The sequence below is a fragment of the Pristiophorus japonicus genome, chromosome 1 (genome assembly GCF_044704955.1).
Source record: "Pristiophorus japonicus isolate sPriJap1 chromosome 1, sPriJap1.hap1, whole genome shotgun sequence".
In the NCBI taxonomy this organism is placed as follows: domain Eukaryota; kingdom Metazoa; phylum Chordata; class Chondrichthyes; family Pristiophoridae; genus Pristiophorus; species Pristiophorus japonicus.
The window spans coordinates 484,370,336-484,387,675 of record NC_091977.1 but is presented as its reverse complement, the minus strand read 5'-3'; the positions used below and the strand labels follow the sequence as shown (position 1 = coordinate 484,387,675).

At 44.4% G+C, this 17,340-nt stretch overlaps 1 protein-coding gene across 3 annotated transcripts in view; it reads left to right on the top strand.

Moving 5' to 3' along the window:
* The window catches only part of snap47 (synaptosome associated protein 47), a 61,011-nt gene that overhangs the window by 31,798 nt on the left and 11,873 nt on the right, over window positions 1–17,340 (top strand). For all 3 annotated transcript variants that reach the window (XM_070894943.1, XM_070894950.1, XM_070894953.1), the window contains exons 3-4: window positions 2,065–2,564; window positions 16,202–16,314. In XM_070894943.1, the coding sequence (XP_070751044.1) occupies window positions 2,065–2,564; window positions 16,202–16,314 (613 nt within the window). The remainder of the gene's footprint in view (window positions 1–2,064; window positions 2,565–16,201; window positions 16,315–17,340) is intronic.

The window sequence follows — 17,340 nt, the reverse complement described above, 5'->3', positions numbered from 1 at the left end:
CCTCCCCCAGAATCGGTTCCAATGCCCCAGGAATTTGAATCCCTCCCTTCTGCATCACTGCTCAAGCCACGTATTCCTCTGAGCTATCCTGCGATTCCTACTCTGACTAGCACGTGGCACTGGTAACAATCCTGAGATTACTACTTTTGAGGTCCTACTTTTTAATTTAAATGCTAGCTCCCTAAATTCGTCTCGTAGGACCTCATCCCATTTTTTACAGATATCGTTGGTACCTATATGCACCACGACAACTGGCTGTTCACCCTCCCTTTTCAGAATGTCCTGCACCCGCTCCGAGACATCCTTGACCCTTGCACCAGGGAGGCAACATACCATCCTGGAGTTTCAGTTGCGGCCGCAGAAACGCCTATCTATTCCCCTTACAATTGAATCCCCTATCACTATAGCTCTCCCACTCTTTTTCCTGCCCTCCTGTGCAGCAGAGCCAGCCACAGTGCCATGAACTTGGCTGCTGCTGCCCTCCCCTGATGAGTCATCCCCCTCAACAGTACTCAAAACGGTGTATCTGTTTTGCAGGGGGATGACCACAGGGGGACCCCTGCACTACCTTCCTTGCACTGCTCTTCCTGCTGGTCTTCCATTCCCTATTTGGCTGTGTACCCTTTACCTGCGGTAAGACCAACTCACTAAATGTGCTAATCACATCATTCTCAGCATCGTGCATGCTCCAGAGTGAATCCACCCGTAGTTCCAGTTCCGTAATGCAGACCGTCAGGAGCTGGAGGCGGATACACTTCCCGCACACGTAGTCGTCAGGGACACCGGAAGCGTCCCTGAGTTCCCACATGGTACAGGAGGAGCATAACACGTGTCCGAACTTTCCTGCCATGACTTAACCCCTAGATAAACTTAAATTGGCAACAACAATGCTGAAGGTTACTTACTGCTTACCAATCACTTATCTCCTTGGCTGTGACGTCACCTTTCAATTTCTACTTTTTTGTCTCCCTGCTGCAGCTGCACAAGCTGGCCTCTCCGACGCTGCTCACACTGCCCCCTCCCGCCGACGTTGGGCCTTTATCAGCCTTCCCACGCTCGCCTCAACGACACTGCTCGCACTGCCCCCTCCCGCCGATGTTGGGCTTTATAGACCTCCCCACACTCGCCTCACCGAGCGTGGGGAGGTCTATAAAGGCCTCATCTATTTGTAGTTTTATTCCAATATTTATTTCCCAATAGTCAAACCATTTGGATTTGTTTTCCATATTTTTGTTCCAGGTACATAAGTGGTAATGGTTATGTTATTGGGTTATTAATCCTGAGAGTTCAAATCCCACCATGGGTGTTGGAGAATTTGAATACAGTTTAGAAAAAAAATTAATTCTGGATGTAAAAAGCTGGCACCAGTAAAAGTGACCTGAAACTGTTGGATTGTTGTAAAAACAGAACTGGTTCACCAATGTCCTTTTAGGGAAGGATACCTGCCATCCTTACCCGGTTTGGTCTATATGTGACTTCAGTTCCACACAAATGTGGTTGACTCTGAAGTGACTGAGCAATCTGTATCGAACCGCAATAAGGAATTAACCACATTAGGTTGGACTGGAGCCACATGTAGGCCCAGACCAGGTAGACGTAGCAGGTTACCTTACATGAAGGACGTTCGGGATCCAGTTGGGCGTTTACAACAAACCGTCAGCCTCCCACAGTTATCTTTTGGTGCAAACCCACAGATTTATTGAATTCAATTTCACAACTTGCCATGGTGACTTTTGAACTTGTGACCACTTGATGCTACTTTAGTACCATAGCCACTAGGTTAAAATTAATTGCTTAATACTTGCCCTAAAATATTGCTGTCAGGAGTTTGTTGCGTCTTTACCTGGGGATGGAGGATCAGAAGATCTACGCTTAATTTCTAAATTTATTGAGCATTTTAGTTGAGTTAATGAACATTGCTTGAGACATTCTGCTAAGGTTGACCTGGTTGACGAGGCTTAAACCTTTTCTTTGACCCTCCATGCCTCTGTAAGAGCTCTGTGATTCAAAACTTCTGTTATAAGATGATCAGTGAAGTATCTTTCTTTAATTTCTTCGTGACAGGCTGCTAACTGAGCTGGAGTCTCCGCCGTGGTGGCCGTTCAGCAGTCGCCTCCGAAAGGCTCAACAGGAAGCGAAGAATCAGCCGGAATCCCCGCCCTCGGCCTCGACAGCTTTCGGGAAGGAAGGCTTGATATTAAAGGTCCCTGTCCTTTACTCCCAGGGTTCGGACCCCAACCTCAAACAGGGCACACTCGCCCTCCTTTGCTCAGGGCTGGAAATCAGTGATTCAAACTCGCAGCTTGTGCACAAGTACCAACGGGGGGAGGTCGACGACGTTAAAGTGCAGAGCCCTTATGAGATAGTTGTCCGCCAGAGGTTCATTGGGAAGCCCGATATCTCCTTTACCCTGCAGTCTGCAAGGATGACTGATGTTGTTTCCATTGTAGAGATACAATATTCCAAAAAAGTGCAATTCAAAGAGGACCTGTTGGGACTCTTCAGACCAGAGGACTCTCCTGTTTCAGAGAACCCCGGCATGGGTGGCTCCATATGGAGTGCAGGTAGGGAAAATTTCAGTTCTTGAGGGCCATGGTCACAGTGCTTGTGTGAAGAAGTGTTGCGACAATACAATGGCACTTCTGAATAAGAAGTTATGAAACTAGGAACATGTGAGAATATTTAGAGACAGAAAAAGCCCTTAGACTCAAACATGCCTATCCATTTTATATAGGTAAACCCCACCGATCCACTGCCTTATTGCATCATTCGATCCCGACTCCCTCCAGACTATAAGTCACCTCTTGAACTTGTATTCTGTTTGCTTCAACAGCCTTCCTATAGCAACTTATTCCACAAGTTGATTACCCTTTCTGTAGAAAAAGATGTGTTGAACATCACCTCATATTTCTAACTTTAATTTTAAAATTGTGTTGCCTGGTGTTTAAATTCATAGAATTACACAGCACAGAAGGAGGCCATTTGGCCCATCCTGCCTGTGCCAGCTCCCTGGTAGAGCTTTCCAATTAATCCCACTTACCTGCTCTTTCCCCATAGCCCTGTAAATTATTTGACTTCAAGTATTTATCCAATTCTCTTTTGAATGTTACTTATTGAATCTGCTTCCACTACCCTTTCAGGTAGTATCACAACAACGTGCTGTGTAAAAAAAAAAAAAAAAAAAAAAAAAAAAAAATGTTTCCTCCTGTTGCCTCTGGTTCTTTTGCCAATCATCTTCATTCTGTGCCCTCTGGTTATGACCCTTCTGTCACTGGAAATAGTTTTTTCTTATTTACTTGATTGAAACCATTCATAATTTTGAACACCTCTATCAAAATCTTCTCCATCGTCTCTGCTCTAAGGAGAACATGCCCAGCTTCTCCAATATCTCCACATAACTGAAACCCCTCATTCCTGGTACCATTCGAGTAAATCTCTTCAGCACCCTCTCTAAAGCCTTGACATCCTTCCTAAAGTGTGGTGCCCAGAATTAAACACAATACTCCAGCTGGTGCCTAGCCAGTGTTTGATAAAAGTTTAGCATTTGTAATCTATGGGCTGGATTTTCCAGTCCTGCCCACTTCTGTTTTCACCCCGGAGGGGTGGCAATGGCGGCGGTGAGATCTTCTGGGCGGGCGGTCAGCTTCCAGCGCCCCGCCAGAGTTTTCGGGGCTGGTTTCGGCGGGACGCGGAACATTACCGCCAGGAAAAGGCAAGCCTGCGTGCAACGCCCCAGTTGTGACACTGGCTCGATTTTTGAGTCCCACCCGACCCGTCGCTGTGACCGCCTGTGCAAACAGGTGGTCCGAGCTGTACCGGCTGCAGTGAGATAAATAATATCGACCTCAGGTAGGTGTGATTGTTTTTTTTTTGCGATTTATTTTGTTATGGCGTATGCTGTGTATTGGGAATGTTTTTGGTGGGGTTTTTTTTTCCAGGTTTTTCTTTCTCTTCAGACCTCTTACAGAGCGCTGCCTGTTTAGCTCAGGATTTTCGCATGCTCTGCCGGCCTAGCGCCCTAAGAGAGGTATGCAACACCTCCCTTAGCGCTCTGCACCACACTCCAGGCCCAGCTGGCCAATTATGCTGACTGAGGTGCAAACTGTTCCTGGGCGCAAACTTTACCGCCCCAAATTACAGCAAAATTCTAAAGGTACAAAGTGTGTTAGAAAGACAAGCCTGAAGGCTCTGTGCCTCAATGCGAGGAGTATTCGGAATAAGGTGGTCGAATTAACTGCACAGATAACAGTTAACAGGTATGATATAATTGGCATCACGGAGACATGGCTCCAGGGTGACCAAGGCTGGGAACTCAACATCCAGGGGTATTCAACATTTAGGAAGGAAAAGGAGGCAGGGTGGCATTGCTGGTTAAAGAGAAAATTACTGCAATAGTAAGAAAAGACATTAGGTTGGATGATGCGGAATCAGTATGGGTGGAGCTACGGAATACCAAAAGGCAGAAAACGATAGTGGGAGTTGTGTACAGACCAACAAACAGTAGTAGTGAGGTTGGGGACAGCAGCAAACAAGAAATTGGGGATGCATGCAATAAAGGTACAGCAGTTATCATGGGCGACTTTAATCTACATATTGATTGGGCTAACCAAACTGGTAGCAATGCAGTGGAGGAGGATTTCCTGGAGTGTTTTAGGGATGGTTTTCTAGACTAATATGTCGAGGAACCAACTAGGGAGCTGGCCATTCTAGACTGGGTGATGTGTAATGAGAAAGGACTAATTAGCAATCTTGTTGTGCGAGGCCCCTTGGGGGAGAGTGACCATAACATGGTAGAATTCTTTATTAAGATGGAGAGTGACACAGTTAATTCAGAAACTAGGATCCTGAACTTAGGAAAGGTAACTTCGATGGTTTGAGGCGTGAATTGGCTAGAATAGACTGGCAAATGATACTTAAAGGATTGACGATGGATAGGCAATGGCAAACATTTAAAGATCATATGGATGAACTTCAGCAATTGTACATCCCTGTCTGGAGTAAAAATTAAATGGGGAAGGTGGCTCAACCGTGGCTAACAAGGGAAATTAGGATAGTGTTAAATCCAAAGAAGAGGCATATAAATTGGCCAGAAAAAGCAGCAAACCTGAGGACAGGGAGAAATTTAGAATTCAGCAGAGGAGGACAAAGGGTTTAATTAAGAGGGGGAAAATAGAGTATGAGAAGAAGCTTGCCAGGAACATTAAAAACTGACTGCAAAAGCTTCTATAGATATGTGAAGAGAAAAGATTAGTGAAGACAAATGTAGGTCCCATGCAGTCAGAATCAGGTGAATTTATAATGGGGAACAAAGAAATGGCAGACCAATTGAACAAATACTTTGGTTCTGTCTTCACGAAGGAAGACACAAATAACCTTCCAAAAGTACTAGAGGACCGAGGGTCTAGTGAGAAGGAGGAACTGAAGGATATCGTTATTAGGCGGGAAATTGTGTTAGGGAAATTGATGGGATTGAAGGCCGATAAATCCCTGGGGCCTGATAGTCTGCATCCCAGAGTACTTAAGGAAGTGGCCCTAGAAATAGTGGATGCATTGGTGATCATTTTCCTACAGTCTATCAACTCTGGATCAGTTCCTCTGGACTGGAGGGTAGCTAATGTAACACCACTTTTTAAAAAGGGAGGGAGAGAGAAAGAAGGTAATTATAGACCGGTTAGTCTGACGTCAGTAGTGGGGAAACTGTTGGAATCAATTATTAAGGATGAAATAGCAGCGCATTTGGAAAGCAGTGACAGGATTGGTACAAGTCAGCATGGATTTATGAAAGGGAAATCATGCTTGACAAATCTTCTGTAATTTTCTGAGGATGTAACTAGTAGAGCGGATAAGGGAGAACCAGTGGACGTGGTGTATTTGGACTTTCAAAAGGCTTTTGACAAGGTCCCACACAAGAGATTGGTGTGCAAAATCAAAGCACAAGGTATTGGGGGTAATATACTGACGTGGATAGACAACTGGTTGGCAGACAGGAAGCAGAGAGTCGGGATAAACGGGTCCTTTTCAGAATGGCAGGCAGTGACTAGTGGAGTGCTGCAGGGCTCAGTGCTGGGACCTCAGCTCTTTACAATATACATCAATGATTTGGATGAAGTAATTGAGTGTGATATCTCCAAGTTTGCAGATGACACTAAACTGGGTGGCTGTGAGAGCTGTGAGGGGGACGCTAAGAGGCTGCAGGGTGACTTGGACAGGTTAGGTGAGTGGATAAATGCGTGGCAGATGCAGTATAATGTGGATAAATGTGAGGTTATCCACTTTGGGGGCAAAAACGTGAAGACAGAATATTATCTGAATGGCGGCAGATTAGGAAAAGGTGAGGTGCAATGAGACCTGGGTGTCATAGTTCATCAGTCATTGAAAGTTGGCATACAGGTACAGCAGGCGGTGAAGGAGGCAAATAGTATGTTGGCCTTCATAGCTAGGGGATTTGAGTATAGGAGCAGGGAGATCTTACTGCAGTTGTACAGGGCCTTGGTGAGGCCTCACCTGGAATATTGTGTTCAGTTTTGGTCTCCTAATCTGAGGAAGGACATTCTTGCTATTGAGGGAGTGCAGCGGAGGTTCACCAGGCTGATTCCCGGGATGGCTGGACTGAAAAATGAGGAGAGACCGGATCAACTGGGCCTTTGTACATTGGAGCTTAGAAGGATGAGAGGGGATCTCATAGAAACATATAAGATTCTGACGGGACGGGACAGGTTCGATGCGGGTAGAATTTTCCCGATGTTGGGGAAGTCCAGAGCCAGTGGACACAATCTTAGGATAAGGGGTAGGCCATTTAGGACTGAGATGAGGAGAAACTTCTTCACTCAGAGTTATTAACCTGTGGAATTCCCTGCTGCAGAGAGTTCTTGATGTCAGTTCATTGGATATATTCAAGAGGAAGTTCGATACGGCTCTTAAAGCTAAGGGGATCAAGGGGTAAAGGGGTACTGAGGTGAATGATCAGTCATGATCTTATCGAATGGTGATGCAGGCTCGAAGGGCCGAATGGCCTACTCCTGCACCTATTTTCTATGCTTCTATGTTTCTAAATGAGCAAAGCTGAAAATCCAGCCCAGATGCCTCTATTTATAAAGCCAAGGATCCCAGGAGATTTTTTAATAGCCTTCACAACTTGCTCTGCTACTTTCAAAGATTTGTGTACAAACAGCGCCAGGTCTCTCTGCTCCTGCATCCACGTTAAAATTGTACGATTTCGTTCATATTGCCTCTCCTCATTCTACCTACCAAAATATATCTCTTCACATTACATCTATCATGTGCCTTCCCATTTTACCAGTCTGTCGATGTGCTCCTGAAGTCTGTTACTATTCTCCTCATTGTTTAATATATTTGAGTTTTGTATCATCTGCAAACTTTGAAATGATGTCCTGTATACCCAACTCCAGGTCATTAATATATATCAAAAAGAGTAGTGTTCCTAATAGCAAACCCTGGGGGACACCACTGTATACCTGCCTCCAGTCTGAAAAGGAACCGTTTATCACTGTTCTCTTCTTTCTTAGCCAATTTTGTATCCATGCTGTCATTGTCCCTTTAATCCCATGGGCTTTAATTTTGCTAACAAATCTATTATGTGGTACATTTTCAAACACCTTTTGAAAGTCCCTATATGCAACATCACCTGCACTAACATCAACCAACTCCGTTACTTCCTCAAAGAACTTGATCAAGTTAGTCAAACACAATTTACCTGTACTTTTCCAAATGCGACAATTAATTCTGTCCTGAATTATTGGGCTCAAAATTGCCCAGGAGTAGCTCTGTTTTTTTGGAGCAACTTGATTTTTTCTGGAGTGTCTTAAAATTCTCCATTTTGCACATTCAATTTGCGCCAGTGTAAGTGAGTCAGGATTTTTTTTGTTTCATTTTTTTTTCAAAAGGGGGCATTACCAGCTCGTTTTGGCCATTTAGGCCACTTTGGACAGCTAATAGTTGCTCCAAATAAACTAACTTAGGACAGTCTATGTGGCCACTTGTGGCTGTGCACAAAACCCTCGCAGAGAGTTAAGAAATCAGCGCAGGTAGGTACATCGGAGACCATTCGGCCAGAGATGGGAAGGGAAGCGGAGAGGACCTTGCAAAGCACTAAACAAAGCATAACAAGTAGTAAGCATTCAAGAAGACATAAAAACATTCAAGAAGAAATAAAAAATAAAACTAAGTTCTACCTTCCTATCAAAACTCGGCCCGGGAAGTCAACAGGCCAGCAGGTGCAACAGAAGTAAATCCAGATTCCAGTCCCAGGGTGCCCCATCTCAGCCCCAGCTCCAATCCCTCCCAAAGAATCCTCTCTGTCTGACCCCACTCCTGTTCCTGCTCAGGTTATCTAAAGCTAGCTTAAGGATGTCTTGCCTGGCACTTTTTGTTTAAAGAATTAAGGAATGTTGACACAGTCTTCATTTGAAACACTTTTCTGGCATTGTTTTTCATATCTGACTCGACCTTGAAGAAAGCACCCGGCTTCACAACCCTCACACTTGTAAACATCGGGATCAGCCTCAGTGCATTCCACAGCCTCGGCCGACGCGTGAGACCACTCGGCCAGGGATAGGGGCGGCGAGCATCGGGTCCCTCCCACACAAGCTGCAGGACACGCTGGGGGTGAGGAGCTACTGCACAGGCGTGCACACTCCAATGCGCGTGTGGAGAGCTGCTGGCACTGTTTCTCGCGCAGGGCCCTGGCTCCGCCTCCCAATCAACTGGCCACGCTGCGCCAAGCCCCGGGAGAGGCAACACAGCGGCCAGAATCGGGGGACATATTTTCAGCACCCTTTTCAGCCCACAAAGTCGGCGCATCTCTGGTGAGTGCACCGGAAAAAGGGGTGGGCCAATTTTGAGCCCATTATCTCTAAAAGTTTCTCCACACTGATGGGCTTACTGACCTGTAATTGCTGCATTTAGCCCTCTTCCTTTCTTTTAAACAGGGCTGTAACTTATACAATCTTTCAGTCCTCTGGCACCACCCCTATATCCAAGGAGGATTGGAAGATTGTGATCAGAGTCACAATTTTCACCCTTACTTCTCTGAAGAACCTTGGATGCATCTGATCCAGACTGGGTCATTTTTCTACTTTTGAGGACTGCCACCCTTTTAAGTACACCCTCTTTATTTTTATCTTATCCAATATCGCTACTGCCTCCTCCTTTAGTGCTGCATAGGATGCATTCTTTTGTCTAGTTAAGACAGAGGCAAAGTACTCACTAAGGGCTCAAAATTGGTCAGGAGTTGCTCCGTTTTTTTTGGAGCAACTTGATTTTTCTGGAGTATCTTAAAAATCCCCATTTTGCACATTCAATTTGCGCCATTGTAAGTGAGTTAGTTCTGATTTTTTTTAGTTTAGCTTAGTTTTTCTCAAAAGGGGGTGTTACCAGCCATCTGGGCCAGTTTGGGCCATTTAGGCCACTTTAGCCAGCTAATAGTTACTCCAAATCTACTTAGGCCAGCGTATGTGGCTAATTCAGAAAACCCTTGCGGAGAGTTAAGAAATCAGCGCAGGTAGGTACATCGGAGGCCAGCAGAACTTAATGACGACTAAAGAACGTGAATAGGATCAAACAGCTATACAGGACATCATATGACAAACTTTGCAAAGTTAATTTACTATACAACAGAAGCATTCATGGAAGTTTAAACTACAAAAATAAAAGAAGTAAAAGATAGTTGAATTAAATTGCCCTCATCTCACAACTAATTTAAACAACTGTTTGTTTGCAATGATTATACTGGGCCAAAATTGAGCCCATATTATCTAAATAAAGTCTACTTCAATAAATAAGATATTCTCTGTGTTCCTCCGTCACTTATGTTCTTATTTCACAATAGCACCAGGTGAATAGGCTTGACAAATGGTCACCACTATTCACAAGAGACAAAACATAATTACGTAATTTTTTCAAAATATCCAGAAGTCCAGGAAAATGCCAAGCCATTAAGAAAGTTCAAAAATAGCTACAGTGCATAAAATTTCAAACCTGAGGTCAATCGCACCGGGAGGCCACTCGACCAGGGATAGGGGCGGGAATCGGGTCCCACACACACATACACAGCAGCTGCATCACACACAGAGAGAGGCTGGGGGCGAGGAGCCACTGCACATGTGCGGACACTCCACTGCGCATGTGCAGACGTCCCGGCACTGTTTCTGTTTTCAGTGCAGGACGCTGGCTCCACCCCCGACCCGACTGGCCACGCTGCGCGAAGACCGAGGAGAGGCTGGACAGCGGCCAAAGCGGAGAGCGATTTTTTTTTTTTAAAAAGCGCACTTATCAACGGAGAAAAGCGGCACATCTCCGGTAAGTGTGCCGAAAAAAGGGGTGGGCCAAATTTGAGCGCTATGTACCTCAGCCATGCCCTTTGCCTCCACAAGAAAACTCCTTGTGGGTCCCTAATCATACCCCCCCCCCCCTTCCTTTGACTACCATTTTACTATTTATGTGTTTGTAAAAGACTTTTGATTCCCTTTTATGTTAGCCACTAATCTATTCTCATATTCTCTCTTTGCCCCTCTTATTTCCTTTTTTAGATAGCCTCCGTACTTTCGATATTCATCTTGGTTCTCTTCTGTATTATGAACCTTTTCAGTTGTCATAAGTCGCCTTGTTCTGTTCCATTTTAACCTCTATATCTTTAGTCATCCAGGGAACTCTAGCTTCCCCCCTCATGGGAATGTGTCTCCTCGATACCTGAACCATCTCCTCCCATTCTTTACCATTGTGAAGATTCAATGTGGAGTAAAAGAAGTTGGTTCACAATAAACAGACACCGACAACTCCCTATGGGAAAGAAAAAAAGAACTTGCATTTATACAGCTCCTTTCATGACCTCAGGATGTCGCAAGCGCTTTGCAGCCAATGAGGTCCTTTTGAAATGTAGTCAATGCTGTAATGTAGGACACGTGGCAGCCAATGTACGCACAGCAAGGTCCCGCAAACAGCAATGAGGTAATCGCCAGATAATTTGTTTTTGTGATGTTGGTTGAGGGATAAATATTGGTCAGGATACAGGGGAGAACTCCCCTGCTCTTACCTGAAATAACGCCATGCGATTTTTTAATATCCACTTGAGAGGATTGATGGGGCCTCGATTTAATGTCTCATAAAAGTAATCAGTACTGCGCTGAAGTGTCAGCCTAGATCTCTGAAATGGGGCTTGAACTTGCGACCTTCTGACTCTGAGGCAAGAGTGCTACCACTGAGCCACAGCTAATGCATATATTTTGAAGTAATGGAGAGTAGCTGCCGAGGACAGCTTGTGTTTTTCAAAGCAATATGGATGAAAATTTGACCAGGATGACTAGCTTTTTGGCATGGGAGGGAGACGATTGTTAATGTGAATTGCGAGGCCTCATTTTGGAAGGAAGTGTAGAATTGAGAGTGGGAACTGTTTAAATGCAAGTTCCTTTGTTTTTTTAACAAAGCTCGCTCTTTCCATCCAACACATTGCATTACGAGGATTAAATATTCATGCATATGTTTTGCTGTTGGGACCTCATTGTTGCCTTGCATTCCAGCATGAGGGTAGACCAGCTAGGGAGATGGAGAATGGGGTTGACGCTAGCTGGCACTCACTGAGCTGACACATTTTCACTTAGATCTGTTATTGGAGGGTGACTAGCAATTGTGGATCCATATCTCAGTGAAAGTCTAATTTAGTTTAAAAATGCATTTTCAGGTAAAGCATCATTTTCTCCGGAGAGAAAATTTTGAGTGTGTGTGTGTGCGCGCATTTAGACTGTAACCTGACAATTGGGGAAAGATTATGAAATTATAAACTCGTTTATGAAGATTGAGTTTATGGAGCTATCACCTTCCTTCCCCTCGTCCCATCAGTTATGATCTTTGTTGTCACTCGGTACCAAAAAGGAAAGTCACTTTTATGATGCTCTTATATCATCATTTCAAATTGCTTCTGTAACCATTAGCAACTTTAGTGACAGACCTGCAATTCACCTTTTTGTTACACAACTCAAAGTACTCTCTCCAGGCACAATCCCATTTGGGAATGTCATTGTACTGCTCTGACACGCCTTCTGTAAATCACCCCCGACTCAGCATCACTTCTTCCTGATAAAAATCCACTCTTCGATCGCGCTTTCGGTCTTGCACACTAACTTTTCTGTTTCTCCTTTTTTTCTTCTGTGAAGCGCTTGAAGGTGTCTATATATGAAGACTGTTACAGAAATGTAAGTTGTGACTGGTTATAACCATTGATATTGATGTAGTGGGAAAAGGTCACACGCAATTAAAATACAAGTGTTCATGTCCTCTTGTTCTGCAACCATGGAAGTTTATGGAGCAATCTAAAAACTAATCCCATTGTCCTGCTGTCTCCCCGTTGCCTGGTGTTTTAATCTGCTGTACAGATTTATCTCCTCTTCCTTTAAAAGATGCGCTGATCTTTGCCTCAACTACTCCCTGCGGGAAAGCATTCTATACTCTTAACTCTGTCAAGGAATTTCTCCCAACTCTTCCCCTCACTCTCTAAGTAGCTTATGTACACTTGAACCAACCCTTTCGGATAAGACGTTAATTGAAGTTCCTCATCACTGATTTCCCCAGCCAGATGATAGGGTGAATAAGCCTTTTATTATTCACCCTAACAAACCCTTCGTAATTTAAAAAACCCTTCATTAAATCTTCTCTTTGCAGTCTCTGTTCCAGTGGAAATAAATCTCATCATCATCATAGGCAGTCCCTCGAAATCGAGGAAGACTTGCTTCCACTCAGTCACTTCTTAGATGACTGAACAGTCCAATACGGGAATTGCAGTCCCTGCCACAGGTGGAACAGACAGTCGTTGAAGGAAAGGGTGGGTGGGGAGCCTGGTTTGCCGCACGCTCCTTCTGTTGCCTGCGCTTGGTTTCTGCGTGCTCTCGGCGACGAGACTCGAGGTGCTCAGCGCCCCCCCAGATGCTCTTCCTCCACTTAGGGTCTTTGGTCAGGGACTCCCAGGTATCGGTGGGGATGTTGCATTTTATCAAGGAGGCTTTGAGGGTGTCCTTGAAACGTTTCCTCTGCCCACCTGGGGCTCGCTTGCCGTGTAGGAGTTCCGAGTAGAGCGCTTGCTTTGGGAGTCTAATTTTTGGGAAAAATAAATAGAGTGTCTCGGTCTCTGCTCATAAGTAAAGTTTCTCATTCCTAGTATCATCCTGGTGAATGAATATTATTGGCCTTTTTTCACGGCTTTATTATCTCTGCACTCACACTTTCAAGGAATTATGTATTTGAATCACTGGATCTCCCTGCTCCCCACCATTCGGTGTCTTTCCATTGAGTGTATACACCAATTCCTTACTTTTCCTCCTAACATGCATGACCTCGCACTTCTTCACATTAAATTGCATTTGACACCGGCTGACCCTGTCTGGTAACCTATCTATATCCACAGTTTAATCTGCTTACGTACACTTGAACCAATCCTTTCTGATAAAACATTTAACTGTCAAAAGTGCTGGCTTTCAGATGATCTATTGAACGGAGACCCTGTCTGCCCGCTCGGGTGAATGCATGCTCCCATGGCACTATTCAAAGAAGAGCAGGGAGGTTCTCCCTGGTATCCTGGCCAATATTTATCCCTCAATCAACATCACTGAAACATTATATGTTCATTATCGCTTTGCTGTTTGTGGGAACATGCTGCCTGCAAATTGGTTGTCGTGTTTCCTACACTTCAAAAGTAATTAATTGGCTGTAAAGTGCTTTGAGGCGCCCAGAGGTGGTGAAAGGTGCTATATAATAATGCAAGTTATTTACTTTTATTTTCCTTCTCTTTCCTTTTCCTTTCTTTTGGGGCTATAATATGTAGACTGTTATGAATATTCCACTGCCCTGAAGTTGTTTGAATGATTTATGCTGGTCAAGTTGACAGAAGACTTGTGCAGAGGAATAAGATTTATCTTTCCAGCTTTGCATCAGGAATAGTACAGGTTATGTAAAGTGTTGCTCATACTGGTGGTCAAGGGAGACGATAATCCCGAGGCTCACCTGCATTCCTCGATAGACAACCTGTCCCATTTTTTTTTGTTTGAATTAGTATTAGTGCCAGGATTGGATAGATTTCAATTCATAGAAACAACCCTTGCAGCAGAGATTTGAGAAAGTCTTGGTAACAATTTTTTGTGTGATGTGACTACAGAAACTGACCAGTTATTCAGACATTTTCATAATTGCCTTATGGACTAAATTCCCATCCATTCGGACCTAGTATGTATAAGAAAGTACAGAACCAGAAAAGACTCTGCAGTTCATCTGGCCAAAAACTAATTCTGGATTTTTGGCTTTGCTCATTTCGGGGAGGTAATGGTGGCGGAGCAATCCTGATACTGCCCGGGAACAGTTTGCGCCACAGTCAACAAAATTGGACAGCTGGGCCCTGAGTGTGGGGCGGAGCGCTGAAGGAGGCGTTGGACACCTCTCTTAGGGCGCTAGCTGACCGTGCATGCGAAAATACCAAACTAAACAGTCGGCCTCAGAGTCTGAGAGAGGCCTGGGGAGGAAAAAGAACCTGAAAACATTCCCAATAAGTAACTCACGCCACCATAACATAAATCACAAAAAATACAAAACAATCACACTTACCTGAGGTGGACACTACTAACCTCACTGCAGCCACTACAGGTCGGACTGCCCGTTTTCACAGGCGTACCCAGCTCGCGCTCTACGGATCAGGCTGGAGACACAAATCGAGCTGGTGTCGCAACCAAGGACATTACATACTGGCTTGCCTTTTCTGGGCGGTAATGCTCTGCGCCCTGCTGAAACCGGCCCCGAAAACCCTGGCAGGGCGCTGGAAGCTGGATGCCTGCCCGGAAGAGCTTACTGCTGCCATTGCCACGCCTCCGGGGCGAAAACAGGCAGCAGCAAGTGGAAAATCTAGCCCACAATCTCTTAACTGCTGATTCCCTCAAATACCTATACAATCCTTACTTGAATTTTTTTGCAACATCCAACTCCATTTCTACCCCCTGTGTAAAGTAGTTAAACCTAAACTGTGCATCATCCCTTTTCTAACTTTGTCTACTGGCTCTTGAGTTGATGACAGTCTCGAACATATTATTGGGGTTTGATTTCTCCATTCTTTCACGAATCTTGGATAATTTCTGCACTAACTTTTCCTATTTAGAAAATATGCTCCTAGAGCCTGGCTGTGAGAAAGAGAGAGAGTTAAAAGTTTGAAATAAAAGCACATGCGTCTATGAGGAGGTAACTGAAGGCCTGGTCGAAGAAGTAGGTTTTGAGTGGACTTTTGAAAATGGCAAGATCTAGCAAGACGGAGAGCGTGGACAAGAGAATTCAAGAATGCAGCACTCTGATGACCGAAGGCTCTGGTACTAGTGGGGTAGAGGGACGAGAGATGCATAGATCTCCATTGTTGGAAAGAGTGGATCATGTAGAGCTGGAGTAGGTTGCAAAAGTTGGACAGAAGGAGCCACCGGAAGAATTTATAGACCAGGATGAGGATTGTAATATTGTTGCTGTGCCAATGGAGGTCGGCAGGAGAGGGATGAGTTGGAGTTTGTGATGAACCAGATGTGAAGTTTGAAGACCAAATGTTAATACTCCTGTGTGGTGCAAAGAAGTAGTCCCTCAGCATCGTTTTGACAGTGCTTCTTAATCTCAACTTTCAAAGAAACACCGCCACTACGAGAGTGGACATTTGTTTCCTATACTAGCTATTCTCTTTTTAATATTCTTGTGTAATCATGGGGACAGATTTTGAGTTTGTGCAATAATGTTAAAAGGGTGATAATGAATTTGGCAGGCATATTTTTATATCTCTCAATTTTGATTTCCATTGACTTCAATGGACCAGAGGTTGCTTCCATGTGAATCACTCTTTATGTAAACCATGTCCCAACTTCAGTCCTCAATTTACAGTTCACTGATTTGGACTGTTCCTATCCTCCTGTCATGGTTTAACTTGAAGGAGTGTTGTATCCATACCTTTCTACACTATTTTCTATCCTAACATCCACTTTTTGTCACCACCTTTCAAGTTTTTCCTGCTTTCCTCATAACTCCATGTAGCGATCAGTTTTGCTGGCATTCCTCTGCACTGCCTCCAGAGTTTGGTTGTGTTCCTTGTGTCTAAGTGACCAGAACTGGACACAGTTACTCCAGGTGCAGTGTGATCCCAATAAATAGCAGCGGATGACCTGGTTTGCATTTATTTCTGCAGCAACTGGCTTCTTGGACAGAGTGATGCATCCTGTTTCTGCGAGTGGTGGACAGATGTCCCAACAAATGTCTGAGCAGACCGTCTCCGAGGCCGAAGCTCAAGAGCTGAGACAGGTGAGTACATTCCGCTTAGATACTTTCCATTAATGCTGTGTGATGGACAGGCTCTTTAACTTCAACCCCACCCCTCATTTTTTGTGTAGACTGTGTTGATTAAGTCACTGAATGCATTGTACATTTTTGAGATCATTGTTACTTTTGTTAAGAAAATGTGTTAGTGGTGATAACTAATTTTCATCGTTGTACATTTAGCCCACGTAAGAAAAACGTGACCGTAAAATGAGACTAGATAGTGGGCTATGATCGTGAAATCACAGGGCAAAATGCTGGTGCAATCATCTGCTCTCTGCTTGCCTTTACTGTGGGATTTTGTTTCTTCACTAAGTGGAGAGTCCTTGCCGCTGTGTTTTCACACTCTCGTGCAGACTTTTTCATTCTCTTGTTCGCGCGTGCTACCTTGCGGGTTCTCTCGTTCGCTCTTCCTCTTCCTCACTCGCAAACTCTCACACTCTCTTTCTTCCATTAGATCAAAAGGGCAAAAGAGCCTGTATGCAGTTCCTCGTGTATGAAATATCTAAAATAAATATATTTATATAATGCCGTACTGCATCATCGAAACATCTCAAAACACTTCACACCACTGATTACCTTTTTGATGGGCAGTGACTGTTGATAGTGAGGCAAACACAGCAGCTATTCTGCAACAGCATCTCACAAACAGGAACCAATTAATTGTCTACTCGTCACTCTATTTGGTTCCCTCTTCTTTTCATGCATGCTTTCATTCACTTGCATACAGGTTCCTCCTCGCATAATTCCAGACGTGGGATTAAGAGGGTGTGTGAGCTCTTTGTCTTGTCCCCTGTGCCCTTTTCTGAATATGTTTACTCTCTCGGGCTATCTCTTGCTCATTTGCTCTTTTGTGCACAGTCTCTCTGATGCACTTGTGTGGGCTGTGTTTCGTATGCATGCTTAGTTTCTGTCTTGTGCAAACTTGCCTCCTATTCAAAATGATTTATTTTTACACCGGCGAGTTTCTGGTGATTTGACACTTCTCCTGATGATACTGACTCTTCTGAT